This window comes from Bos taurus, chromosome 19 (assembly GCF_002263795.3).
Source record: "Bos taurus isolate L1 Dominette 01449 registration number 42190680 breed Hereford chromosome 19, ARS-UCD2.0, whole genome shotgun sequence".
Lineage (NCBI taxonomy): Eukaryota > Metazoa > Chordata > Mammalia > Artiodactyla > Bovidae > Bos > Bos taurus.
Window position 1 is genome coordinate 23,708,664 of NC_037346.1, and position 26,645 is coordinate 23,735,308.

Consider the following 26,645-nt stretch of genomic DNA (forward strand, 5'->3'; position numbering starts at 1 on the left):
GTGAATTGTTGCCCTCTGAGGTTCCTGCAGCCACCTGGAATCATTCTAGGATGGTCTTTTGCTGAGAGTATCTGCAGCCTCTCCTTTTTCAGGGGCTTCCCTGGTAGCTCAGCTGGTAAAGAATCTGCCTGCCATGTGGAAGACCCTGGTTTGATTCCTGGGGTTGGGAAGATCCCCTGGAGAAGGGAACGGCTACCCACTTCAGTATTCTGGCCTGGAGAATTCCATGGATTGTGTACTCCATGGGGTCACAAAGAGTTGGACATGACTGAGCGATTTCACTTCACTTACTTCTTTTTTAGAAGCCTGAGGCTCCAGGGAACTTTATTAACCAGAGGGGTGGCTGGCATGTTGTCTGTGAGACTGAAAGCGCTGACTTCCCTGGCCAGGTTCAGAGGGGTTGGCCTTGGCTTTTCATTGGTTCATCCTTGAACCTTGGCTTTTCATTGGTTCATCGTTGAACGGGTTCTGCTCTGAGGGTCCCTTGGGCACAGCTTGGAGCCCAAATGCAGTTCCTCTGCCGATTGAACCCAGAGGCCAGTTCTCACTGGGCTGGACTGGGGTGTTATCAGTTGATCTCAGACCCCAAGGTCAAATTCTAAGTTTCCTGAGAGGCCTAGAACTGGGCAATTGAGTGGGAAGGGAGTGACCATGGATGCAATTTCTGTCACCTACACCCACTTCCCTAGAAAGGAACCTTGAGATGGAAAAGACCATCTTATCGAGGTCTCTGTCGTTAGTTCTTAACCACTTCATGTACTACTCCGTCCACCTGAATGCTCATACTGCATCCTGTGTGTGTATATGGAATTTCCAGCCTTCACTTTACAGCTGAGAACGTAGGATATAAGGAGGCATGGGTCCTGAGTGAACAGATCTGCGCAGCAGTTGGGTCTGCTGACTCAGGCCCATTGCTGTTTGCACACCCATCTCTTGGGTCACAGAATGCGTGCACATATGTACAGGCATGCTCCCTGCACTCATACAGATATGTGTGCAAATTTAAGGACAAGTATTGGCAAGGGTGATATGGTTTTTTTCCACTTTTTTCTTTCTTAAAATATTTTAATTTATTTATTTGGCTGTGCCTGATCTAATATGGGATCTTCAATCTTTGTTGTGGCATGAAGGATCTTTAGTTGTATGTAGCATGTGGGATCTAGTTCCCTGATGAGGGATCGAACCCAGGCCTCCTGCATTGGAAGCACAGAGACTCAGCTACTGGACCACCAGGGAAGTCCCTGTTTTCAACTTTTTGTTTTGAAAATTATCAACCTGTGCAAAAATGAGAAGGACTGTGCATTGAGCAGCTGTACTCACCCAGATTCACCACTTATTAATATTTGCACAGCTGTTCTTGCTTTCTCTGTAGAATGAGAGTAAAGCAGAAAGTAAGTGGCCAACATCGTAATACTTCATATGTAAATTCTTCAGCAGGTGTCTCTCCCAAATAACATCATTTTCTGATGTAACCACAACGCTATGATCACATGTAAGAAAATGAATGTTAATTTACCAGCATAACTTAATATACAGTCCATTTCCAAATGTTCCCCAAGTTGAAATGTGGATTGTATATTAGATTATGTTATTGACTTATTATTAATGGGCTTCCCTGGTGGCTCAGACGGTAAAGAGTCTGCCTGCAATGCAGGATACCTGGGTTAGATCCCTGGGTTGGGAAGAGCCCCTGGAGAAGGGAACAGCAACCCACTCCGGTATTCTTGCTTGGAGAATTCCATGGACAGAGGAGCTTGGTGGGCTACAGTCCATGGGGTCACGAAAGAGTCGGACATGAAATGTGACTAACATTTTCACTTTATTATTAATGGTCACTCTTTGTACTTGGTTATTGCATTAGTCTTTTTAAATGTGGAACAACAGACCTAGCAAAGTTGTCTTGTAGAATATCTCACTTTTTATTTTTTTTAAGTTTATTTTTAATCGGAGGACAATCGCTTTACAACATTGTGTTGGTTTCTGCCATACAACAAAGGAAATCAGCCATAATTATACATATATGTACATACATGACATATATATATATATGTATGTATGTGTAAGCCTCCCTCCCCCATCCCAGCCCTGTCCCACTTTTTTTAGATTAGTCTGAATTTTTTTTTTCCAGTGTTTTCTTTGAATAAGCTTTGATTTTACTGAAGAAAGACAACATGAGTGACCCACATGCTGACAGTGAGGAGGAAGGGAGAAATTCCTGTTTTATCTTCAGCTTCAGATTTAAGCCCTCCTGCCTTCCCCTTGAGTAGGGTTGGGATGATCGTCCCCAAGCCTGTCATTCATGGGCTGTGCTGGTGCGGCCAGGTCTCTTTGGTGTTCCCAGGGGCTCCTCCTGGAAAGACTTTCCTGTGGCCGTTTTGGGGGATGGTCCCCTTGGATGAAGGACTTATGTGCTTTTTTTACTTGTCTAAAGCTATTATTTTGCTCCTTCATGGGTTTTCTCCCCCATTGGGTAGAGAGCTCATATGTTAATTTTAACTAGTTTACTAGTGACAGAACTCTAACTCATACTAGTTTAAGAAGAGAGAGGAAAAAAAAAGACACTTGAAGGAATAACCGATCTAAGAAAACAGCTTCAGGAGCGGCTGGATCCAGGTGGGTCAGACAACACCATCACTCTGTCCCTCTCTCTTGGCTCTGCTTTCTTTTGCATTCACGTCACTCACAGGCAGTTCTCCTTCCATAAGACAGCCACTGACTTTGGACATCCTGAGGAGTGGTAAGCTGCTTTCTATGGTGCCGACAAAACTTAGGCTTTTCACACATTTGCACCGGCTCGGTTTATATGCCCATCCCTGAAGCAGTCACCTTGACCTGATGAATAGAATACATCGATTGGCCATGCCTGGACCACACGCCCACTCTAGAACTTGGAAAGGGACAGCCCCGTCTGAACCACAGAAGCCAGCCCTGGTGTCAGGGCACTGCCCGAGGGAAAAATCAGGGCCTGTCGACCAAAACAAGGGGCCTAGGTGCTAAACAGGCAGAAAAGTCGGCCTCCCTTAGTCTGGCGACAAGCGTGGTGAGCCTCTGATTGACTGCATCATTTCCTAATCCCCTTGGGTCGCATCCTTTTCATTTGGGTTTTGTGGGAGTCAGTAACTATGGAGACCACTTGTGTCTGGGTCTAGGCACTGCTTCTTAGGAGCTGTGTGATTCTCGACAGAAGAGTTAACCTCTCTGGGTCTCAGTTAACTCACCTAGCAAGTGGGGATGATATTAATGTTCCTTCCATACAGAGCTGTGAGCACCCAGTGGAATAAAAGCTGTGGATGTGCTTGCACCTGTCAAATGCTGCATTGGGGGGAGGTGTTTATCACCCTCCGAGGTGATTCTTGTGCTTCAAGGGGAGCAAGTCCTGCCCTTGGAGCCACTCCTCAGACCCTTGGGATGGTGACCTACACAGGGCAGTGGAACCTCGGGATGGGTGGGTTATTCTACACTGGTGACTGTAGCAGGGGGGCACAGCCCTGTCCCACAGGGGAACCGTCTGAGCCTTTTGGTCATTTTTTGATGCGGAATGGGAGATGGTGGAAGTAGATGGGCTGGAGGAGAGGGCTCCAAAAATCTAGCATTTCCTGCCAATCCTGGAAGAATTTTTCAAAAGTATTTTTAGAAGAATAAAGGAATGTACTTCTTTCTTCATGCCCAAGGGTGGGTGGCCAGACCCCTACCCGTCGCTCAAGTGTGGGCCCCGGAGTCAGACTGAGTCTGTCCAGGGTTGGCCCTAGACACGTTCTTCCGCTCATCTATAAACATTAGAAGGATACTGACACCCTCCTCTGTACGGCTGTGTCACAGGCGAGGGGACTTAGAGACCTTGGAGTTGGACCTGCTGCTTTGAGGTTTCTCCTTGCCAGGCTCACGAGCTGTGCCAACCTGGAGCGGGGCTTTCAGTGTAAGAGTTGTTGGCATTTAGTTGCTCAGTTGTGTCTGACTCTTTGTGACCCCTATGGACTGTAGCCCGCTAGATTCCTCTGCCCATGGGATTTCCCAGCAAGAATACTGGAGTGGGTCGACATTTCCTACTCCAGGGGATCTTCCTGACCCAGGGATTGAACCCGTGTCTCTTGCATTTGGAGGTGGGTTCTTTACCACTGCACCACCTGGGAACCCCCATCCTTTTATCCTTTTAGCCACATTACCTGAATTTTTGCACATATGAGAAGGCAGAGAGTGGGTCTTCATCTCTGGGACAGCAATGCTCTGCCCTCCCCTCCGGCCAGTCCAGCTTGACTCCAGGAACATGGTCCTCCTAGTGGGAGTTGCCCCTCTCTTTCTGTCCTCCTCCTCTCCTTCCTCACTTCCAACAATATTTATTGAGGGTTAGAGTATATTAGATGGTATTCTGGGTGCAGGATATAGAGGAGGAGGTGATGACCTCTAAGATAGGTATGGTGTCTGCCCTTATGGAGTTTACAGTCCACTGGGGCAAAGAGACCAAAAAACCAGCCAACAGACAAGTCAGTAAAACCTCCTCAAAACCCTTCATTAAGTTAGAATAATTACCGCAAAGGAAACAAACTGAGGGCTAGATGCAGAGTAGCTAAGGGCTGTACTCCAGGTGAGTGGTCAAGGATGGCCTTGGCCACTGGGGAGGGGACATGTGGGACAGATCAATAGCTGATGAGGTTAATTTCCACATTGGATCATTGGGGATTACACTGCCAGTTGCTCCTCCTACCCTATTTCCCACACATCCCACTGCCTCACAGACTGGATGGGTTGATTGTTTCTGCTCCAGGTTCTCCAAGAAGGGACCCTCCTGAAGGTCACTGCCTGTCTTGCCTGGAGACGGCCTTACAGCATCCTCGTACATGTCCTTTGCATGACAGGTTTGATGGATGGTGTTCACATACAGCTGGCCACTGAGCCCAGCTCCCCGTAACCTTGAACCTGCTCTCATGCATTAAGAAGAAGAAAATAAGGAAGAAACTTTGGTCCTTTAGTTATTAGCTGTGACCCACGCAGCCTCATGACTGAGTGAGGGGGGCAGGGCAGGGGGGGAAATGGATGGAAATTTGGAGCCTTGGGGAGAAAGGGAAATGGCTGGTGCAGTTTGTGCAGTGCTTTGGGACTTGGAGGAGGGGTAAGATAGTGGGCACTAATTGGGGTGTTCCCTCAGGATGGAGGCAGTTATTCGCCAGAAGAGCTTAGTACAGCAGGAGTGATGCAGGCTAGACAGCTGGAAGAACTTTCCTGACGGAAAGAGCAGAAAGGCCCCAGAAAGCAGAAAAATGTGCAAATTGCAGACTCATAGCCGCTCACCGGGAGGCTCAAGGCTTAGTCCCCAGCTGCGCGAGGCTCAGGGAATCTGTCTACATGGAAGATAAGCTTTGTGTCTGTCTTTAAGGCTAACGGGACTTAAAGTCACAGAGGGAAACAGCAGTTAACACATTAATGCTTTAGTGTCCAGAGGCCATTGTGAAGCAAACTCCAGTTGGGGTTAGGTGGAAACTGTTTGATTATGGCAGCCAATTGGGACAGTTTCCCTCTAGAAAGGAGTATCCAAACCAGAGTTCTTCCGGGACCCACAGAAGCAGGAGATGAGTTCAGACAACAGGGAAGAAAAATAGAATCTATAAGGAAACGGGTCAATGGGGCCACAACCTTGAATTTTCTGGTTGACCAGGCTTGTGTGTGATCTGCAGTCTACACAATGTGATCTTCGTGTTCTGCTTGGTACACACACACAGACACACACACACACACACACACACACACACTGTTGGGCTGTACCCCACAGGCCTACAAGCCTTGTACTTGCCCAGCTTTGAGATGGAAGAAGGAGCCCAGAGTCAGCGGGACAGACATAGATAGTTTAATAGACAAGGGGATCCTACATGTTTGGAGCAAGGTCCTGGAGTGACACCTCCCTGTGTGAGGCAGATGAATGCAGGACAGGATGGCAGTAAGAGGGGGAATTGATGTCTGGTTGGCTCATCAGTTACCAGGGAAACCGGCAGAGGAGCACACCCATCACCCTCTTTGATAAGCTATTGTACAATCGTTAGCTGGGGCCAAGGATGTGTATATAGGCATTTACTGTTAGGAAGGTCAGTCATATGAGTAGGCTGTAGGTGAAGCAGGGGCTGGTTGAGCAGGGGATGTACAGAGAGCACAAGAACAGCCATCTTGGGGGCCTCATTGTATTCTGTTCAGGATGTGTAAGATCTGTGTGTCTGTTAAGTGAATACTCACCTGCTTGCTGGTACCCACGATGCTTGCCCTCATTTTTGACAAGCTAAGTTACAAGCCAACCTCATTTTACTGCACTTTGCTTTCTTGCGTTTCTAGGATATTGCATTTTATTTAAAAAAAAATTGAAAGTTTGTGGCAACCTTGCATTATCAGATGATAGCTTTTTTTAGCAATAAAGTGATTTTTAATTAAAGTATGTGCACTTGTTTTTAGACACAATGCTACTGCACACTTAGACTACAGTATGGTGTAAAAAATTTGATATGCACTAGAGAAAACAAAAAAATTGGTACAGATCATCTCCTTGTGCTACTTGCTTTCTTGCACTGGTCTGGAGCTGAACCTGCCGTGTCTTCCAGGTACGCCTGTATTTAGGGCTCCCCAGGTGACTCAGTGGTAAAAGAATCCGCCTGCCAAGCAGGAGATGCTGGTTCGATCCCTGGGTTGGGAAGATCCTCTGGAGAAGGAAATGGCAACCCCCTCCAATATTCTTGCCTGGGAAATCCCATGGACAGAGCAGCCTGGCGGGCCATAGTCCAAGGGGTCGCAAAAGAGTTGGACACAGCTGAGTGACTAAACAACATCTGTATTTGGTTTCCCAGGGAGCAGTCACAATGAGCCATCACTCTAAATAGCACAATGATAAAGGCCACTTGAAGAGTACCTGTGAAGTGCTTTTCATGCATTCTCCTTTAACTGATTATAACATCCGTTAACTTATTAAAACTAACGTAGTTATATTTATAAATAGAAGAAAATGCAAAGACAATAATAAAAGTCATCATAATTCTAGAGATAAATCCTATTAACCTGAACATGCAGTTCATGTAGTAATAAAAGCTGATCATTTAATTATAAATAGAAGAAATGCAAAGACAACAATAAAAACCATCATAATTCTAGAGATAAACACTATTAACCTTTTCCCCCTACTAAGAACTTTTTCTTTTTTTGGAACATGCCTTGTGGCTTGTGGGATCTTACTTCCTCTGCCAGGGATAGAACCTGGCCCTCGGCAGTGAGAGCATGGCCGAACCACTGGACCACCAGGAAGGTCCTTGGACTGTCTATTTTGAATAAAACCACCACGAACATTTTCATACAAGTCTTTATGTGGACCACACATGTTCAATGAATCCTTGGAAGAACCCTAGGAGCAACACACTGTTGTTATTCCCATTTTACAGATGATCAAACTGAGGCTCAGGTTAAATTTCTAGCCCACAGCCACGAAGACAGTAAAAGCTGAAACCAGGATTTGAGCTCTGGTTTGTCCAACTGCAGGATCTTTTAGTCTTATTCCCTCACTGTGGTATCTTTCCATCGCAGCTGATTGAAGTTATTAAGTCTAGAAACAAATGGGTCCTCATCTCAATGACCTGTTGTTCATAACAGTTTTAGCTCAAGTACAGTGGGTGATATTGATAATGATGGCTCCGAGTCACCCAGAAAAGATTCTGTTAAACCTGTATTTGAAGTGGGCAAAAATATGTAAGACGTCTTACAGAAATTTCTAGCCAAGGTCACTACAGTAAAAGCAAGCCAGCAAGCAAAGAAAAGTTTTGCTACTCAAAGCTCTGTTGTCTGGAATTCTCACTTAGGTGTAGTACGTCCTCTCCTGAGGAAGCCAGACACAGAAGGCATTACTGACTATACAGAACGGTATATAAATAACGCATGTATAAGAAACCAGTGTGTTCTTTGTAGAGCCAAACAGAATAGGTTTTTGGAGAGTCTGCCGGTTCTTGCTTTGAAAGTTGTTGCTAAGCAATGTTGCTAATATTATGGAAAGACAGCTTTCCTCACTTTTCCACTCAGCCCAGAAAGCCTAGCATTTGGAAGTGGCTCCAGTGGTAGCAGTAAGTTGGCAGGATTTGCTAAGCAGTGAGGTGGGGACTGCCGGGGGACCCTGGGTGTGAGATGACTGTGCTGCAGGCCACCCACCCTCATCTGCTCCCAGTTCTCCAAAGTGACCCTGGGCAGCCTCCATGCAAAATCTACGTCTTTCTGTTCATCAGGAATTTCACACATGGAAGAATCCTTTTGAATGTTTATACTGTGGGAAAAATTATAGTCATGCTATAGACATGCTTTCTTGCCTGGAAAATCCCATGGACGGAGGAGCCTGGTGGGCTACCGTCCATGGGGTCTCGAAGAGTCAGACACGACTGAGCGACTTCACTTTCACTTTTCACTTTTCACTTTCGTGCATTGGAGAAGGAAATGGCAACCCACTCCAGTGTTCTTGCCTGGAGAATCCCAGGGACGGGGGAGCCTGGTAGGCTGCTGTCTATGGGGTCGCACAGAGTTGGACACGACTGACTCGACTTAGCAGCAGCAGCATAGACATGCTTAGATTCATCGATTCAAAATGCCATAAATAGGGGCGTCCCTGGTGGTCCAGTGGTTGAGAGCCCACCTCCCAGTGCTGCGGACACAGGTTCAACCCCTGGCCAGGGAGCTAAGATCTCACATGCCACAGGGCAACTACTGAACCCCGGCCACAACAGAGCCCACGCAGAGTGACTAAGACCTAACACAACCACATAAATAAACAAACTGGGTTCCAGGATCCCTCTTAAAAAACTTCTGTAAATAAACCAAAAATAAATATTTTAAATACCTTCAGAAACCCCAAAAAAGATGAAAAACTCCTTTCTTCTTCCGCCTACCGCCCCACCCCCCTTTTGTAATTCCTGAACAGAGAATCAGCAGAGTTCTGATGGACGTTGTCCATTGCAGGCTCTGGATACCAAATGATGTGTGGCCCAAGGGTTGGATGCCTGCCGCTGAGTGGGATCTGTGGGTTTCCTCGGGCTTGGTTTCCTCTGCCTAGAGCTCGGAAATGCCACACAAGTCACTGAGATCCGTTTCCAGAATCTGAGCCAGTTTCTCGGCAGATCCCCTGTTCGGTGGGATGTGTGTGGCTCCGGGGAGGTAGGCTGCGCTGCGGTTCCCAGACTTGGCTCCTGTGCCCAGCATGGGCATGGCCTGTTGCTGTTACCGAAGGACCCTGTTGTGGGATGGACCCCTTTGGGGGGCTGGTTGTGAGTTCTGAGACAGGGGAGGTTAGGAGCTGGGAGGAGAGTCAACGTGTTGGCGAAGATCTCTCTTGCATCTCTCTCTCTCTTTTCAAAATAGAAACTGCTTCCCCACCTCAAATGACCTTCCCAATCTTTCCCTTCCCTCCCTTTTCCCTCTCCCCTTCCTCTCCGCCCCTCCTCCCCGCTCCTCCTCTTCTGCTCATTTGGTGATGTCCCAGAGACGCAATAGTAACGTGGTCCAGCAGGGGGCGCTGACGTACCTGCCACGAATGAATGTCAGTCTGGTTCTTTGCAAGCCCAGGTGTGAGTGCGCTGCGGAAAGGAGACATGTGGTTGGGGTTGGGGGGCTTCTGAGTGATTTCTCTGAGCTGGAGCTGGTGTGTGTGTGAGTGTACCCTCAAAGGCATAAGAGCGTGAGGGGTTCTGACCCGTCCTGAGCAGATCTAATATTGTATGGTTTTAACTCTTGAATTGCTCCAAAGTTGGTGTGATGGTTGGGCACACTGTCCCCTGCAGAAGGGGACAAGCAAGACATCTAAAAAAAGCTGGTTTTCGTAAAAGGCCCCACCCCGTGTGGCTCCGCAGCCCCGGTTGCCCCACATCTACCCACGATCCTAGCCAAGAAGGGCTGCGATCCTTCTGGAGAGTAGTGGAGGTAGGGTGGGGCGGGGAGGGAGCGCTTACTTTGGGCTCTCTCAGACCTAGACGCTGGCAGCGGGGCTGAGTCCCGGTTTCACACGGATGTGTCTCCTGGAGCGGCTTCCTAGGCACAGAAGGCTCTTTTCTTCAGGACCAAGCATGCGTGTCTGTCTGCCTCACCCCACTGGTCCCTTAGGAATGGGGCTGTGCAGCTGTCTGCCCTCTGTTCATGATTAACTCCCCCATCCCCTCCTCATCTCCAGCTCCCATCCAGGCGCCCCCGCAGCATTTGGGTTTCCCTGGATTAGGGGCAGAGACTCAAACTGGCAGCCTCCTGGCACTTTGTTCTCAGGGACTGTGGACTGGAAACAGGTGGGGGGCTGGAACAGACCTTGGAGGTCCTGTGAGCTGGGACACCTCTACCGATAAACTGCTGCTAAATGACTTGGGATCTGGGAGGAGACCCCTTGTCTGACCACTTCTGTCCTCAGTGACCTCATTCCCTGTAGTCTGGAAGTGTCCAGCCTTCTCGGTCCACCCCAAAGTGCCCCATGGATGTGGCCCTAGAGGGCCTTTGAGTTACCCATCTGAAAAATTGTTCTCTTTTAATTCTCTTTCAAACTTTGTGATTTCTTCAAGGACAGGGTCTTCATTTCGCGCAAGCGTGTAGCTAACATCTAACGCTTGTCTTTTAACGAAGGTACTTCAGGTGCCAAACCTTCACCAGCCAATGGTTTTGAGCTGGGATTTAATAAATTTGTATTTGTTTTTATGGGGTGAATGGCAAGTGAGTTAAGAAATGAGTGGACTTAAAGCAAAATAATAAGTAAATAACTGAGTAGTATGGTATTAAGACAAAAAATTGTGAAGGTGGCATGCGAATGGCCTGATTTGGGGGAACAGTGGCTGGGTCACAGTGGATAAGCCAGCTGGGAATGGGATGGTTTTGTGGTTTCATGTGTGCTAGCCCTGTTTGTTTTAGCAAGGGTGGTCTTAACGTTCTCTTACCCGAGTCTCCTGCACAAAGCTGGATGCACCCTAGTTATTTCCTAATTGCTGGTGGGATGGGCCCATCTAGCAAATGGCCATTACCTTCTCTGCTTTTGATGGTTTTGGTGTTTTCAAATGTTTCCGTGTTTCCTGTGTGGGGCGTGGGCAAAAGGTAAGACTCTCCATCCCCAGGAAACGTCTACATCTTAGGGCACTAGGAATCAGATCAGGTCTTTTGGGGACAACCTTATATTTTCAGCCACACTGGGGCTGGAAACATTGAAGTTATAGATGAGTTGAGAGGGCCTGGAACCCCAGAATGGCAATGAATAAAGTTACCTCCTCAGTGGAAAGATTTTTCACTTTCATCCCAGTGTCCTGTTTCCCACTGATGCACTTGACCTAAAATACCTCCCAGGAAGTGGGGTGCAGGTGGGAGCCATTCATAGTCACCCACCTGGAAGGGGGTCAGGTTTTGCACTGAGATGAACTCTGCCCCTGTGTGTGGATAAAATACACCCTATGCTGGCCTGGACCTACGGCCAGTGCCCCCAGCACCCTCCTGACTATGGAGAGGTTCTGTGAATGGCAAAGGCTGGAGAAGCCCTGGGCTCTAGTGCTGGGGCTCTGCCCCCTTGCCCACTGAGGACGTACTCATTTCCCCATCCTTCTTCCAGACTGATTCTCAGGTCACTTAACTTGTGTAGTCCTTGCAGCCCGGCTAGCTGCAGTCCCAGGGGTGGGGCCTGGGGCACTGTTTTCTGGCTATAAATAGATGGCCATGGCTATATCTGTGATCTCCCACCACCCAGCCAGGCTCAGGGGGCTGAGGCCATGGCTAATGGACGCTTCATAAATAACCCAGGCACAATTTGGCATCCCTCTGGTGCTCCCTGCCCTGCCCCCATTCCAATGCCAGCAAGAAGCTGTGCCCACTGGAGAGGTGGGGTTGAGGCCACAGGCCCTTGAACCATTCACCACCCCGGTCCCCTCTCCAGCAAAGTCCCTTTCCTGTCTGGCTTTTCTCTGCTTGCTTGAACAGCAGACTGTATTTAAAAACAAAACAAAACAAAACAAACAAACAAAAAAAACCAAGGCAAATTGCCTGTGGGACCTCTTTGGCCCCAAAAGGGCTGTTTCCCCAAGATGGACTAATTGCCTTGTTTTAATTCCCTCCAGCTCTCTACCCATTCCCTTCCCTGGGGGTGGTGGAAGGAAAAGCCAAGCCAGTAGTTAGGCAGAGGGTGGGGGGAGTTGGGGTGCTGAGAGGAGGTGAGGCTTCCTGGCAGCAAATGGAAGAGAATGAGTGGGGCTTAGGAGCACCTTGCTCCCCACAGTAGGGACCCGGCCAGAGCCCTTTTCCCACGGCCTGGCATGACCTTCCTTTTGCATTCTGAAGGGAAGATGAAGCATGGACGCGATGTGGGAAGAATGCAGGCAGGGTGCATGCGGCTGGTGCTGGAGCCCCGGCTGCTGGTGGAATGGGGTGCCCCCTCCCTCAACTTGCATCTCCCTGTCAACCTGGGACGCGAGGTGCGGGTGTAACAGCCGGGAAATCGATCTTGGACCCTATGTTGTGTCAAACTCCCAAGGTCGGGAGAACAAATGTTAACCGAGGGGACTGAGCCCAGCCCACATAGACGCTGACTCTGTAGTAGATCCCTCAGCCCCAGCACGACGAGCCCTTCCCAGATTTGGGGAAAGGTGAGAGTTAGCATCCAGTCGAGTCAAAGCGCCAGGGAGCCCCGGCCCGGGAGGGCGGGCGCCGCGCGCTGGGCGCGGGATGCGCTTCTCACCGCCAGGCAGCCTGAATCGGGTGGGGGAGGCCCGCGGCGGTGCCCGCGCGCGGAGGCAGTTTCGCTTGGACTGAGGACGCGCGGTTTCCTCTCGGTGCATGTTTTTCTACCTCTGTTTTAAAGACAGTGACAGCATCGGAGAAGTATCCCGGCGGGCCGGGCTGGGAGAGAGCGTCAGCCGCCTTTGCCTGGGGAGGGAGCCCGGGGCCGGGCCAGCGGGGGCGGGCGACGCGGAGCGCAGAGGAGGGGACCGAGGAGAGGCGAGGGAGCCCTGGGGCCTGGCCGCCCGGCAGGACGGGAAGGGGCCAGGGCGCGGGGCAGAGAGCGAACCCCGGCGCCGAGCCCCGCGAGCGCTGAGCGCGAGCCGGTCGCCTCCCTGCGGGGCGGCTGGGCCACCCTTACCGCCCGCACCCGGGGCGCCCCGGGCCGGGGCCAGAGAGGCGGGGTCGGGGCGGCGTCCGGGGCGCGGGCGGCGCGTCGGAGCCGGAGTCCCGGAGCCGCCCGTCCGGGCCGCGCCCCGAGCGAGCCTTGGAAATGCCCACGCTGGGGGAGCGGGCACCGGCCGCCCGGCGGGGCCCGAGGAGACGCTGAAGGTCGCCGGGAAGTGAGCGCCCGGTCACCTGACCCCCGGGGTGCACCTAGGCGGGGCGGGGCCCATGCGAGGCGAGCGGCCGGGGACCCGGGCGCCGGCGCAGGGGCCGGGAGCGGGCGTCGCGGAGCGCGCGGAGCCGGGCCGGCGGGGGCGCGCCGCGGGCGGGCGAGGGCGCGGCCGGGCACTGCCGGCGGCCTCGCCATGTCCCAGCCGGCGGGCAGGATGCATTGCCGAAAGGCTGGGATCCGCGCCGCCGTGGTGCTCATCGGACTCCTGCACAAATCCCGAAAGCAGAGTAAAGAGAAAAGGTAACGCCTGGCGGCGCCACCTCCCTCTTCCCGCCGCTTTCGGGCTCAATCCCCGTTTTCTTTGGGGTGGACTTTTCCAAGAGAGCATTTGGCTCCGAGCTGGATGGGAGAAAGCCTCCACTCTGGGTGCCGTCGGGCGAGCGAGTTCGGAGCTTAGCCCCGGACACTGGCTGTTATGGGAAAAAGCCCAGGCAGGGCATTGGCTGAATCGGGGATGGGGGGAACGGTGGGTGAGCGCGGCCGGGAGGATCATTCGGACTCCATCCCGCACAGAGGGGCACCAGATGCTTCACCCCCACTCCTCGAATTTGCCTAGCGCGGCGTCCTTCCCAAAGCCTGCAGCGCGGGTACCATTGAATCGACCCGGGCGACCGTCCCTGGCTCAGGCCCCGACCCGAGTGGCCCAATGCGCTGGAGATGCCATTTACTTCTCTGCAACTTGGCTGAGCCCGCGAGGGGCCGGCCAGGTTGGGATCTGCTAGCTTCGTGCACGATGCCGTCAGGCCAGGAGCAAGTTTGGAGGTTGTCTATCACCTCCACCCCCGCCTCCGTGTCTCTCTGTCTTTGGGTTTCTCTGTCTTTCACCATTCTTGGGTTTACTCTCGTGTTTGCTCCTGAATGCTGAAAATCGTTCTCCCAGGCTGTTTCAGAGATAGGCTGGAGGGCCTGTGGGGGTGAGAGATGTGGGGTTTGGGATGGGCAAAGGAGCTTTGGAGGCACCTTCCTGGACCCACAAAACCCCAGGGAGCTGGCCATACAGGCTGGCAGAGCCTCTGTCCTCTATAGGGTACATGAGCCCAAAGTCTGCCAGCAACTGGGGGTCATTAGAGTTGACTGTCCACAGACATGTGGTGGGGGTGTGGGGCAGACTGGTGGCCCTGCTGTATTCTAATTTCCAGAGACGTTCAGAGTTAGTGCTGCATTCTACGTTGATCAAGGGCTCAGACAAGGACAATGGAGCCAGAGAATACCTGGGTGGTGACTGGTGGCCCCTGGGCTCACCCAGAAGTTGGGTGTGCCTGGGGGAGGTGGTGGGCAGTGAAGTGGAGCACTTGGAACAACCGGCATGGGTTGCCCCCTACAGTCCGGCTGTCTTCTGTCCCTCTCGTCCCCCTTCCTATAATGTAATTCAGTGTTTCCCACAGCCTGGGATGAATCTCCAGTGAAGTAACTGAAGGTGGTTAAGCATGAAATAGCATTGAGTCACCTAGTGAGAAAGTTCTTCCCTTTTCAGTTCTCTGCTAATCCTTGTGATTTCTTCAAGGGGCAAGTTTCAGGTTGGTGCTAGTCTGACTTTAACACCTTTTAAACACTTGCTAATCTCCCACTTATAACAAAGAGAGAGCAGACCTCTGGCTCAGGGCCTTTAAGTGGGGGAACAGTGCCTGCCTGCAACTTAGGTTGTTTTTGTAGGGTTTATTTTTAGGATTCTGTCCTGGCTATGGCCAGTGGTACTGATGTTCTCTCTTGCAGTGGTGATATGAAGCATCACTTTAAATTAGCCGAATCAAATCACAAGAATGAGTCTATTTAGTAGAAATGGTACAGATGGTGTAGAACATAGCACAAATTCTGCAGGTGATCTAGGAATGAATGATGCTCAGGACGCACTTGTCTAGCAGAAAAAGCTGCCAGAGGGACTCAGGACCTCAGGGCTCCAGGTCTGGTCCCCATTCTCCCCTAGACTTTGATTCTCATCCATTCCCTGCTCTTTGGCATTTTATATGTACAGATGAGCAAGCCAGCCCTTTACAGTCAGAAAGATACGGGGTGGCTGCTCCAAGACAACCTGGACCTGTTTTGAGGGATGAGAAGGGAGGCATGCTCCATGGAAAGGCAGCTAGTTGAGAATCGCTCCTGTCTCTGAGTGTTGAACGTGGATGTGTGGCAGAGGCCCAGAAGCTCTAGTCCCCCCTCCTCTCTTGACCATGACATGATGGAGTTCATCTCTCTGAGCCTCAGTTTCTGCATCCCCACAAAAGGCATGCAAGGCTCAAGGGAGATGATGTGGGTCATGATGCATCTGATAGGTAGGAAGTACTGCATGAGGATGGAGGGATTTCAGCAGATCGCTCCCATTCTCCTCTCTCTGTGCCCGTGTGCTGGAAACCACGGTAAGATGGCAGGTGGTGACAGCCCCACCAGTGGTCCAGACCAGCTGTGTGTGGACTGAGAAGGCAGCCAGGTGGGTGTGGGCCTGAGCAGAGAGAGTGTGGGCTTGGGGGGCTGCAGTGAGGCACAGGGCAGGACTTGGACAGGGAACAGGAAGGGATTGGCCCAGGTGAGGATGCCCCAGGCTCCTGGTACTTGTGTTTCCTCCTGGCTGTTCTGTGCTTTTCCCTGCAATGCAGGCAGACAGTGGTGACCCTCTCAGCCTCTGCCTTTGTCCTGTTTTTCTGTTGCTCCTGCTATGCTGATGGCTCTGGCCGTGGATTTAACCTGCCAAGGAGAGAGAGGGCTTGCTTTCATGCTTGTGCTGAACGACCTTTACTTCCCTTGCTGTTTGTTATCTGGAGTTTCTTTGTCTCTGAGTGTCTGAAATCAGTGCACACGATTGACCCTTACTCTGCAGGCACTGGCCATGGGGGCCCTGGAGCAGGCTGCAGCTGCCAGCCTCTCTTAAGCACTTCCTAAGCTCCATGCTGAGTGTGAAATTTGCCGAGTTCCTCCTTCCTCCCCCATCTCATCACAGGGTCAGGTCAGATTCAGGTCCCCTTGTCATCCATCCCAGAAGGCTTGATTCACCCATCGATCTTCCCAGCACCTCTAATTGACAGGCCTGTGCAGATAATACTCCTGGCTGTTGGCCATGAGGGATGGAAGGTACTGTGTGTCTTGTAGTAATGGCCCAGTGGTCCTTCATCTTCCTGCCCTCCCCAGGCCACTTGGAAATATTGTTTGGGAGGGGGAGGGAGGTATGCCAGGCAGAGTGGTTACAACATTGGTAATCCATACGGGCGCAGAAGCAGGAGACTTCCAGGCACTCTTGGTAGGTCCTGAGAACTATACCAGAAGCACCAGCCTCAGATTGCCTCCTGGAGAAATGGGAGTGGGGCTCACCAGCCTTGATCTGATGGCTCTGTGGGAGATTTGGGACAACCTGGAGGTCCTGCTTCTTTCCTACCATCTTCCAGGAATTCTAGCACCTGTGATCTTATGGAAACAATGTTGTATTTGAGAGGGGATTGAATTTGAATGTGGTTCCAAGGAGGCACCTGAACAAAGCCTTCCTTGGTGATGGCAATTTGAAAGCCCCTGTAGTGGAGAGCACCTTTTTCTTTTCTTTTCTTTCTTTCTTTACTTGGCTGCTCTGGGTCTTAGTTTCGGCATTCAAGATCTTTTAGTTGCTCCACATGGGATCTCGTTCCCTGACCGGGGATCAAACCTGGACCCCTTGCATTGGGAACACAGAGTCTTAGCCACCGGATCACCAGGGAAGTCCCTGGAGAGCTGCTTTAGAGTGCTCTGATTTTCAAAGCATATAGATGTGGCAGAGCGGGGTAAGATCCAGAAAATGGCTTCAGTAATCATAGAAGTGGGTGATGAGGCGGGTGGTGCCCTCTGAAGGGGTGATAGCTTATGGTGTACAGTGTCAGTTTTGTGATCTCCGAAGAAGATGCAGCTTTGGGACCAGGGACCAGGCTCGATCACTCAAGAGTTTTTGTGTAGCAGTATCAAAGTATGGAAAGGGGCAGAGAAAGCTTCTGACATAGACATCAGAAGGGGGACGGAGAGTGTCCCCCTTGCTAGTCTTGTGAAGTGAAGTGAAGTTGCTCAGTTGTGTCCGACTCTTTGTGACCCCATGGACTGTAGCCTACCAGGCTCCTCCATCCATGGGATTTTCCAGGCAAGAGTACTGGAGTGGGTTGCCATTTCCTTCTCCAGGAGATCTTCCCAACCCAGGGATCGAACCTGGGTCTCCCACATTGCAGGCAGATGCTTTACTGTTTGAGCCACCAGGAGGCTTTATATACTTTCATCAGACCCACTCCCACAACATATATCTTAAATTAACAAGATTAGAACTAACAATAGAAAGGTCTTACCAGACCCACTCCCACAGTATACAAGTTTTAAGATAACAAGATTAGCCAGAGGGTTCTTGTTAAGGAGAAACATATCCTTGAGCAAGATACATTGTTATATTGACTAAGACAAGGCAATGTAGAAAAAAATATTTGCCCTTTTCTCCTCCTTGAGAGCCTCAGACCCCTTTCTCCTCCTCCTTGGGGACTCTGGACTTCTTATCAACCTGCCTAAGAATTGACTCAGGGGCAACGGGCATCTTTGGCAGTTGGTTCGAAACAGGGGAACATAATCAAAATATTTACCTTCTGAAATGTGTGGATAAAGTCTGTGTGGCTGCAGGTGTGACATTCTGAACTGAAGAGAGGTCATTTAGCATAAATGAAAGAAAAATCCACATCTTACAGGGGGTAGTTATTTTGGGACAACTCTCACCATGGGGTTTACAAGGAGGAAAATATAAATTCACTCATCATTCAGCAAGTCACTCATGGCAGGCTCTGTGGGGCAGAACAGTGACTCTAACGAATCTGATCCCTCCATGGTGGGACTTAATGTACAGAGGGTTAATCCTGTGTAGGTTATTAGAAAAATCTCATCCTTGGCTTAAAAAAAACCCAGCTTTTTATTGTGAAACTTTTAAAGCATGCACAAAATTGGAGAGAATGGTCTAATACAATACCCAGTTTCAGCTTTTATCAACTCATGGCCAATCTTATTTCATTTATTTACTAATTCACTCCCCCGCAAGATTATTTTGAAGTAAATCCCAGACTTTATATCATTTCATTCTTAAATATTTCATGCATCTTAAAGATAAGAATTCTTCCAAAAAACTAGCAATGATCATACCCCCTAAGTTAACAATAATTTCTTAATATCACATTCAGTCAGTGTTCAGATTTCCCTTATTGCCTCTTAAAAGTTTTATTTTTTATTTAGATTTTATGGTTCATTTACTGTCTCATATCCCCCCAGTCAAAGATGATTATTTCTTTTTTTTGCCTCATAAAAGTTTTTCTAAAGTGTTTTGGGGTTAAGATTCACAAAATCCAGTGTGATTGGTGATACGTCTCATTATAAGTTTTCTCCTACAACTCATTTTTTTTTCTTTCCTCCTTATAATTTCTTTATCGAAGAAAGTGGGTTGCTTGTCTTGGGGAGTTTCCCACAATCAGGATTTTGTGGATGGAGTCTCTGGGTGTCATTTAACTTGTTCTCCTTTCCTCTATGTAAGTGTCAGTGGTATTTAGTTTTAGAGGCTACAGTAGATTTGGGTATGATTTTTTTTTTTTTTTTTGGTGAGACTATGCTAGTGGAAGTTGGGCTTCCCTGGTGGCTCAGATGGTAAAAAATATGCCTGCAGTGCAGGAGACCAGGGTTCGATGTCTGGGTTGGGAAGATCCCCTGGAGAAGGAAATGGCAACCCACTCCAGTATTCTTGCCTGGAGGATTCCATGGACAGAGAAACTCGGTGGGCTACAGTCCATGGGGTCACAAAGAGTCGGACATGACTGAGCGACTAATACTATGCTAGTGGAAGGACCCCCAGGCGGCGCAGTGGTAAAGCAGCATGCCAGTGCAGAAGATGTAGGACACCAGGTTCCATCCCTGGGTCAGGAAGATGCCCTGGAGGAGGAAATGGCAACCCACTCCAGTATTCTTGCCTGGGAAATCCCATGGACAGAGGAGCCTGGAGGGCTACAGTCCATGGGGTCTCAAAGAGTCAGACATGACTGAGTGACTGAGCATGCATATACACTAGTGAAGTTGTCCAGTTGTCTGCTTTTGTGATATCAGCAGTCACTGATTGCTTTGTCCTTAGGGTTTGAAGGCTGGTGTCATGGATGATACCTGGGTTCTCACATGGGAGAGCTGGTGCCAGCCCTTCGAGCTGCGTGAAGTCTGAGCCTGAGGAGTGTCCAAGAGTACTGGCCTTGGAGCTCCAGGGTCCTGGGGCTGGAAAGGGTGCAAGGCAGGAGCTGGTCTGCTCCCAGGCCCCGGAACAGATGGCCGTTTGTTCTCGTCTTAGGAGGTGACTTGGTCCTGCCCTCTGCGGAAGGGCCTGGTCTTCACCCTTTCTTGTCTCATGCTTGAGCCAGTTGCTATCGTTGCTTTAAAGAACAAACCTCTCCCTTTAACCAGCTTCCCATTTTTAACCTCATTGCAAGTCTGAGGAGTTAAGGAACAGAATTTGAGGTGTAAATGAGTGTATTAGATTCCTTTTGAACCATTATTTTAATCTTCTAATTGGTCTCCTCACTTCTTGTCCCCCTTACCTCTTCTCCTGACGGTTGCCACAGTGGAGTTTTAAAAATTCAAATATAAAACAATACAAAAAAATTCAAATACGATCAAGTCTGTCTACTGCAAGAAGCTCTCCATGGGCTTTCCATTATACTTTATTTTTAAAATTTTATTTTTTAAAGTTTTTTTTTTTTAATGGCTTTATTTATTTTTGGAGCTGTGCAGCATGTGGGATCTTTGTTTCTCGATCAGGGATTGAACCTGCATCCCTTCTGTTAGAAGCATGGAGTCTTAACCACTGGACCACAGGGAAGTGCCTCCATTACACGTGAAATGAAATCTAAAATCTGAAGCTGGGTCCACGTCCCCTCCCTGGTTCTATGAACTTACCTCTGACCTTGTTCCCCCTCCCCACTGTGATCATTGTACTTCAGTGGCAAAGGCCTTCTCTCTGTTTCTGGAACATGCCAAGGTTGCTTCTACCCCAGGCCTTTTACACATGTTATTTACCGTGACTTCACTAACCATGCGGAGAAGGCAATGGCACCCCACTCCAGTACTGTTGCCTGGAAAATCCCATGGATGGAGGAGCCTGGTAGGCTGCAGTCCATGGGGTCGCTAAGAGTTGGGCACGACTGAGCGACTTCACTTTCACTTTTCACTTTCATGCATTGGAGAAGGAAATGGCAACCCACTCCAGTGTTCTTACCTGGAGAATCCCAGGAACGGGGGAGCCTGGTGGGCTGCCATCTATGGGGTCGCACAGAGTCAGACACGACTGAAGCGACTTGGCGGCAGCAGCAGCACTAACTATGCTTCCTCATCACCTGGCTCTCAACTCAGATATCATCTCCTCCAAAGGGACTCCTCTGACCATCCAACCTAAGCAACTCATTCCAGCCGTTACAACTTTACCTTGATTTATTTCCTCCGTGGCACTTACCGTTAACTGATATCATCTAGCATGGGTAATAAACAATTCATTGACTATCTCCTCCCCTAGAAGGCGAGTTATCTGAGAGCAAGGACTTTGCCTTTTTCACATCATTGCTGAGAACAGGAGCGCTCGGTAAATATTTACTGAATGAATGAGTGGGTGCTCATGAGACTCACTGACCCCTCAGGCGAAATGTGCTCACTGCTTCTTACCTTGAAGTCCTCTTAATACTGTAGTGCTCTCTGAGATGGGTTTCAAGATGTCCCTTTTCTTTCTCTCTCTTTTTTTGGCCATACCATGTAGCCTGCAGAACTTCCCTGACCGGGGATGGAACCTGCGCCCTCTGCAGTGGAAGCATGGAGTCTCAACCACTGGGCCACCAGGGAGCTAGCTCCTTTCTTGTCTGCGATTTCCCCCCTTGCCTCTTGTTCCTTTCCTTCCACAAGAGATTTTGGGGAGAAATGAACCAGATCACTTGCACGTGGGTATTTTTCACATTATTCCTCTGACTCCTTCCTGCCTCTGCGTGGTTCAGGGACCCATAGATGGGAGGGTCCCGGCTGAGTCCAGCCCATCCTGAAGCTGCGACTGGGATACCAGGACTGTCCTGACTCTGGGTTCCTAGATTTCGGGTCCTGGAGCTGCTACCCGACAGGCAGAAGCGGGGTCCCTTCATTCATGCCAAAGAGGGGCCAGTGGGTGCCTGAATTAGCAATCAGTCTCCATTAGCAAATATATATATTTTTTGAAATGTAGCTTTATCTCTTGGGAGCCCGTGTAGTGCACAGATGGCTGGTTACCAGGATGTTGCCAAATAGAGGGCTTGCCAGGCTCGCTTGGTTAAACCAGCGAGAATCACTTCTGTGCGCTCGGGGGCTGCTGAAGGGCTCAGGAAGTTTCTCAGTCATTTTAAGCAGATGAGGCACCCCCTCACCCTCAGCCTGGTCCCCACCCCACCCCACACCTGCCCGACAAACGGAGTTTATTTGCCTCCGGAATCCATAAAAAATAAAGGAGGTAGGCAAGATGATTTCAGGTGGACAAGCATTTTTTGTTTTAATAGCTATTAAAAAAAAAAAAATTCTGGCAAGTGATGCTGGTTTTCTGTGTACGGCACTTACATAATGCTTTAAAAAAGTAAGTTTGTTTAAGTAAAAAATTGCGAATTAATTTAAAGAGAAGTGTTAAGAGAAGTAATAGGTGGTACGCGGATTAGGGGAAGATGGGGAAGGTGGTGCTGACATGCCTGTGGCTCAGGGAGGACGGGAGCCTGTTTCTCGTATGTTAGAATGGATGCTGCAGCATCTGGGTCGTTGAGGACTGAATGGTTGTCACAAGCCAGCACCTTTTGAGACTTACTGTTTGCGAGGCTCTGGGCCGAGGGCTCGTGTGCCTGCCTATCAATTCTACCAGTTATTATCTTTGTTTTCTAGCTGAGAGACAGAGGCTCAGAGGTCGAGGATCATGCTGGGGACAGAATCAGAGGTGGAGGAATGGGGATTTTAACCTGCTTCTGCTGCAGTCCAAAGGCTGTGATCTTAACTATTATGTTATCTGGAACCCATAAGCACTTAGGCAGTGCCTGGCTTCTGAGAAGTGCTTATTCCGTGCCGCTGCTATTATTATGAATGTACTGAGGTGTAACATCCATACAGTGAGCGTACAAGTCTTAAAGATACTGCCCAGTGACTTGCCACATATTTATCTGCCTGTGTAGACACCACCCGGGTCAGATATAGCATTTTCCAGCACCCCAGCAGGCTCCCTCAGGCTCCTCCACAGTCCAGTTATAATTACTATGGAGTCGGCCCATTGCCTTACATCTGGGTGGTACCTGGGGTAGCCTTGACCATGGTAAAGGGAACTCATGTCATGAGTTAGAATTTCTGAGTGGGGAGCCCCAGTTCGGCCATGGTGGATGGTGCCAGACTCTGCACTGGTTTCTAGGGACAAATAAGCCTGGTTTCACCTTCCCCTCTCCTTCCAGACGTGTTCACTGTGGACCGGGAGCTCGTGCTCTGTTTATTCACTGCCCTTGGAGCAAGGCTGGGTTGAAAAATTGTCACTTGCTTTTAAGCTTATCAGTTATGAACACTCTGTTTCATGAAGGCTGGAGCCCTGGCCAGCTGCTTCCCGGAGCCCTTTGCGGGTGGACTGACCCTGCGGGGCCACTTCTCTGAAGGGGGGTGGTGGGGTGGGAGCTGGTTGTTGGTCAGAGCCGCCCCCTCCCCATCCTTCCCTTCCTTCCCACTTTTCTGTGTCTTCGTTGTAAAGATCTTTACCAACCACACTGAATGTGTGTCGTACAATCAGGGTGCTGTGCTAATACTTGTCATAAACGCTTACTCTCAAAGCACAGACTTGTGGTTACTGCGGGGAGGATGGAGGTAAGGGATTGTTAGGGAGTTTGGGATGGACATGTACACACTGCTAATTTTAAATGGATAACCAACAAGGACTTACTGTACAGCACGTGGAACTTTGCTCAACATTATGTGGCGATATTATGTGGATGGAGGGGAGTTTGGGGGAGAATGTGCTGGGGTGCTCAGTCATGTCCAACTCTTTGCGACCCCATGGGCTGTAGCCCACCAGGCTCCTCTGTCCGTAGGAGGAAGAGCAAGAATACTGGAGTGGGCTGTCATTTCCTCCTCCAGGGTAATCTTCCTGACCCAGGGATTGAACCCATGTCTTGCGTCTCCTGCATTGCAGGCTGATTCTTTACTGCTGAGCCACTGGGGAATGGATACATGTGTATGTATGGCTGAGTCCCTTCACTGTCTACCCGAAACTATCACAACATTGTTCATCAGCTTTACTCCAATACAAGGTTACACGTTTAAAAAATAATAATAACACCCCCCCCCTCCAAAATAAGCGCTTACTCTCGGGGCTCAAAAATAGCCCCCGAGCAAGGTGCAGCTCTCACTGGGCTTACAGGACAGACCCTCAGAAGGGTGGAGGACCCCGCCCCGCTCATTTTTCACTGTCATGTGCTTCATAACCAGACTGTCCTGTCTGCAGAGAGTGGGGAGAGCTGGCACCTGGGCATTTAGAGTCGGAGGCAGAAGTCAGAAGCTGGCCCCTGCAGACTCCTTAGGTCTTCGAGAAGCCTCCTCTCTGTGCCAGACTCTGTTGGAGGCACTGCGGATGCAGCAGGGAACAGCGCAAAGCCTTGCCTGTTCTCCAGGGACTTGTTAGACCCACATATGTTTTTCACTTTTAAGTCAGTATTTTTGAATTGGAAGATTCCGTGTTACTAATGTGTATTTCAGCCTTCTATGGAGAAATCAGAAGTTCTGGCAATGCTGGCCGGGCCTGCCTTCCCGCCTGGCACTTCCACTGCCAGTTGCCGGCTCCCTGTGGGGCTGGTGCCCTCCTGCTCACCCCAGCACCCATACCTGGCTGCCCCTGTGTCACCTACCCCTGTTGTGAGGGATTGGGTATAGAGTGTGGGAAGCAGGAGGCTCAGGGTTGGGGAGCTCTATGTGTAATTAATGAAATATGCAGGCTGGGGGTTGGGTCTTAGCCAGGCATGCCCTTGGGTCTCCTTGGTTTGGGGCAAGTCCATTGTGACCGGAAATGAGGGGTCCTGGCAGTGTGGCTGGGTGCCCTGCAGGAGCTGGGCTGGAGAATGGCCACTGTTCATTTGCCTGTAGATGTTCCTCTTGTCTTATCCTCCCTAATTACCCTCCAAACAAAAATAACAGAAAGATGGAAGGCTGGGTTCCATAGAGCACAGACTCACGAATTCCCAAGAGAAGGGACAGGGATGAGAACTAGTATTGAGCTCCCCTCTGGGCATGGCACTGGGCTGGCACTTGAACCTCACTCGTTTCATTCTCGTCGTGATTTCCATTTTTCATGGAGGAGAAAGCAGAGGTTCAGGAGTGACACAGCCAGTGTCACTCAGCTTCTATAGGGGAGCTGAGATTCAAACCCCAGCCTGATGCCAAATCCTAGGCTTTTGTCCTTTCGCCTATTACATGGTGACCCTGGCCAAGTTCCTTGAACTCTCTGCCCTTGACTTTCACCTTCTACGAAGTGGACTGTACTGTATTTCAGGTGTATGAGACACCTACCAAGTGTATGAAAAGGCTTCAGATTATAGTGAACCATGACACTTTAGCACACTTTTGTTATTTTGTAAGGAAGGGACTGGGTAGGTCTCTTGGGCACCTGGGCTTCTTTGGAACCCCAGGCCTTAGCTGATGGGTGGGGGGAGGGTGAGATCCATGGAGCCTTAGGTGGGGGAGGGTTCTGTCCTGTCAGGCGTCAGATAAGCTGAAAGGTCTCTTGGCTGTTGTCGTCACTAATTAGAGTAGAAATTCCTGCTCCTTTATGAGAATGGGAAGGTCTGGGCTGCAGCCTGGGTTCCCCATGCCATCTGTATTTTAATAGAACGTTTATTTTAATAAGATACTTAATCCGAGATGCAAAGGCAGGAAGAGTGTGTAAATTAAGGGGTAACTGAAGCAGGCTATCTGAAAATTCTATTTGCAAATAAGCCAGAAAGGGCTTTTGAGCGCGACGTCAACCAAGGCCAGTTGCTGAGAGCCGACAAGGTCCCCCAAGGGCACAGCCACGCGGAGCAGGACACAGGCTGTGATACAAGTGATGGGAACAAGGCCACCTGGTTACACGTCACGGGTCCTCTGCCCTTTCCCTGCTGCTGGAAGGTGCTGCCACCCCCTCTGCAGCATTTGCCCTCTCTTTCTCCTCCATGAATGAGTTGGGTTTCAGACGTTCACCTGTGCTGCTTCAGTTCACGGCCCTCCCCATCCGTGGAGCACAGGGTATGTACCAGGCCCCGGACCATGGGGTTCAGGAGGAGAATGAGATACTCTTCCTGCCTCAGGCAGTCTGTGCCCTGGAAGGAGGGATCAGACGTGTAGTGTGAACCCGAGACCAGAGGTGGGGGTGCTGGAGAAGAGGTGCCTGGCACCCTGGAGGCCACCCAAGGAAGGCTTCTTGGAATTGGTGGTGCTGGAGGTGGGCCATGGACTTCCTCGATGACTCAGTGGTAAAGAATCGGCCTGCAATGCAGGAGGTATAGGAGATATGGGTTTGATTCCTGGGTCAGGAAGATCTTCTGGAGGAGGAAATGGCAACCCACTCCAGTATTCTTGCCTGGAGAATTCCACGGACAGCGGAGCCTGGCGGGCTACAGTCCATGGGTCACAAAGAGTCGAACATGACTGAGTACACATGATACACGGTATGGAGCCTGAAGATTTCAGAAGGGAATGGTGAAGTGGGGAACTACATTCTAGTTAAATAGCATGTGTAAGCAAAGGAATGCAGGTGGGAAGAGCAGGGGACACGTTCAGAACCCAGCTGGACTATGATGTGGATTTCATGGTGAGGAATAGCGGGAAATGAGGCTGTCAAAGTCATCTGGGTCTATTTTGTGGTTGGTGCTGAATGGCAGGGAGAGAAGCAGATTAGGCAACGGGGGGCTTCACTGCTCTGTGACCCCCAACCCCAAACCTATGTGGTAGTGTGGAACCCCAGTTAGCATATAAACGTTACAGTTGAAATAGAGTTCTCTAACATTTGTTTTTTAATTTTTTTCCAAGAGACCAAAGCTTTTTATTTAATAGTGAATAAATCAGTTTGTGACTCAGTTTCCTTGTCTGAACAGCAAGAAAAGATAATTTGTCATGTTTTATAGAAAGATTGTAAGGAGACGTAAACTTCAAAATGATCTTTGTGTTTTGAAGAACAATGGTCTAACATTTGCTTTAATGCCATCTATTTAATCAGGGGTTTCAGGTTAGAGGGTCTTTGTGTTGGAGAGTGGTACCTCCAAAATGACTCTTTTTAAAAACAAAAATTTTTTTAATT

At 49.8% G+C, this 26,645-nt stretch overlaps 1 protein-coding gene across 6 annotated transcripts in view; it reads left to right on the plus strand.

Moving 5' to 3' along the window:
- The window catches only part of RAP1GAP2 (RAP1 GTPase activating protein 2), a 202,277-nt gene that overhangs the window by 43,903 nt on the left and 131,729 nt on the right, over positions 1 to 26,645 (plus strand). Inside the window, exon 1 of one of the 6 annotated variants that reach the window (XM_005220158.5) lies at positions 13,424 to 13,588. The exons of 3 other annotated variants lie outside the window; for them this stretch is intronic. In XM_005220158.5, coding sequence (XP_005220215.1) covers positions 13,482 to 13,588 — 107 coding nt within the window. In that variant the 5' untranslated portion in view covers positions 13,424 to 13,481. Of the gene's footprint in view, positions 1 to 13,423; positions 13,589 to 26,645 lie in introns of those variants that run through there. 2 more of the 6 variants (XR_009491678.1, XM_024980711.2) reach the window with 2 other exon arrangements.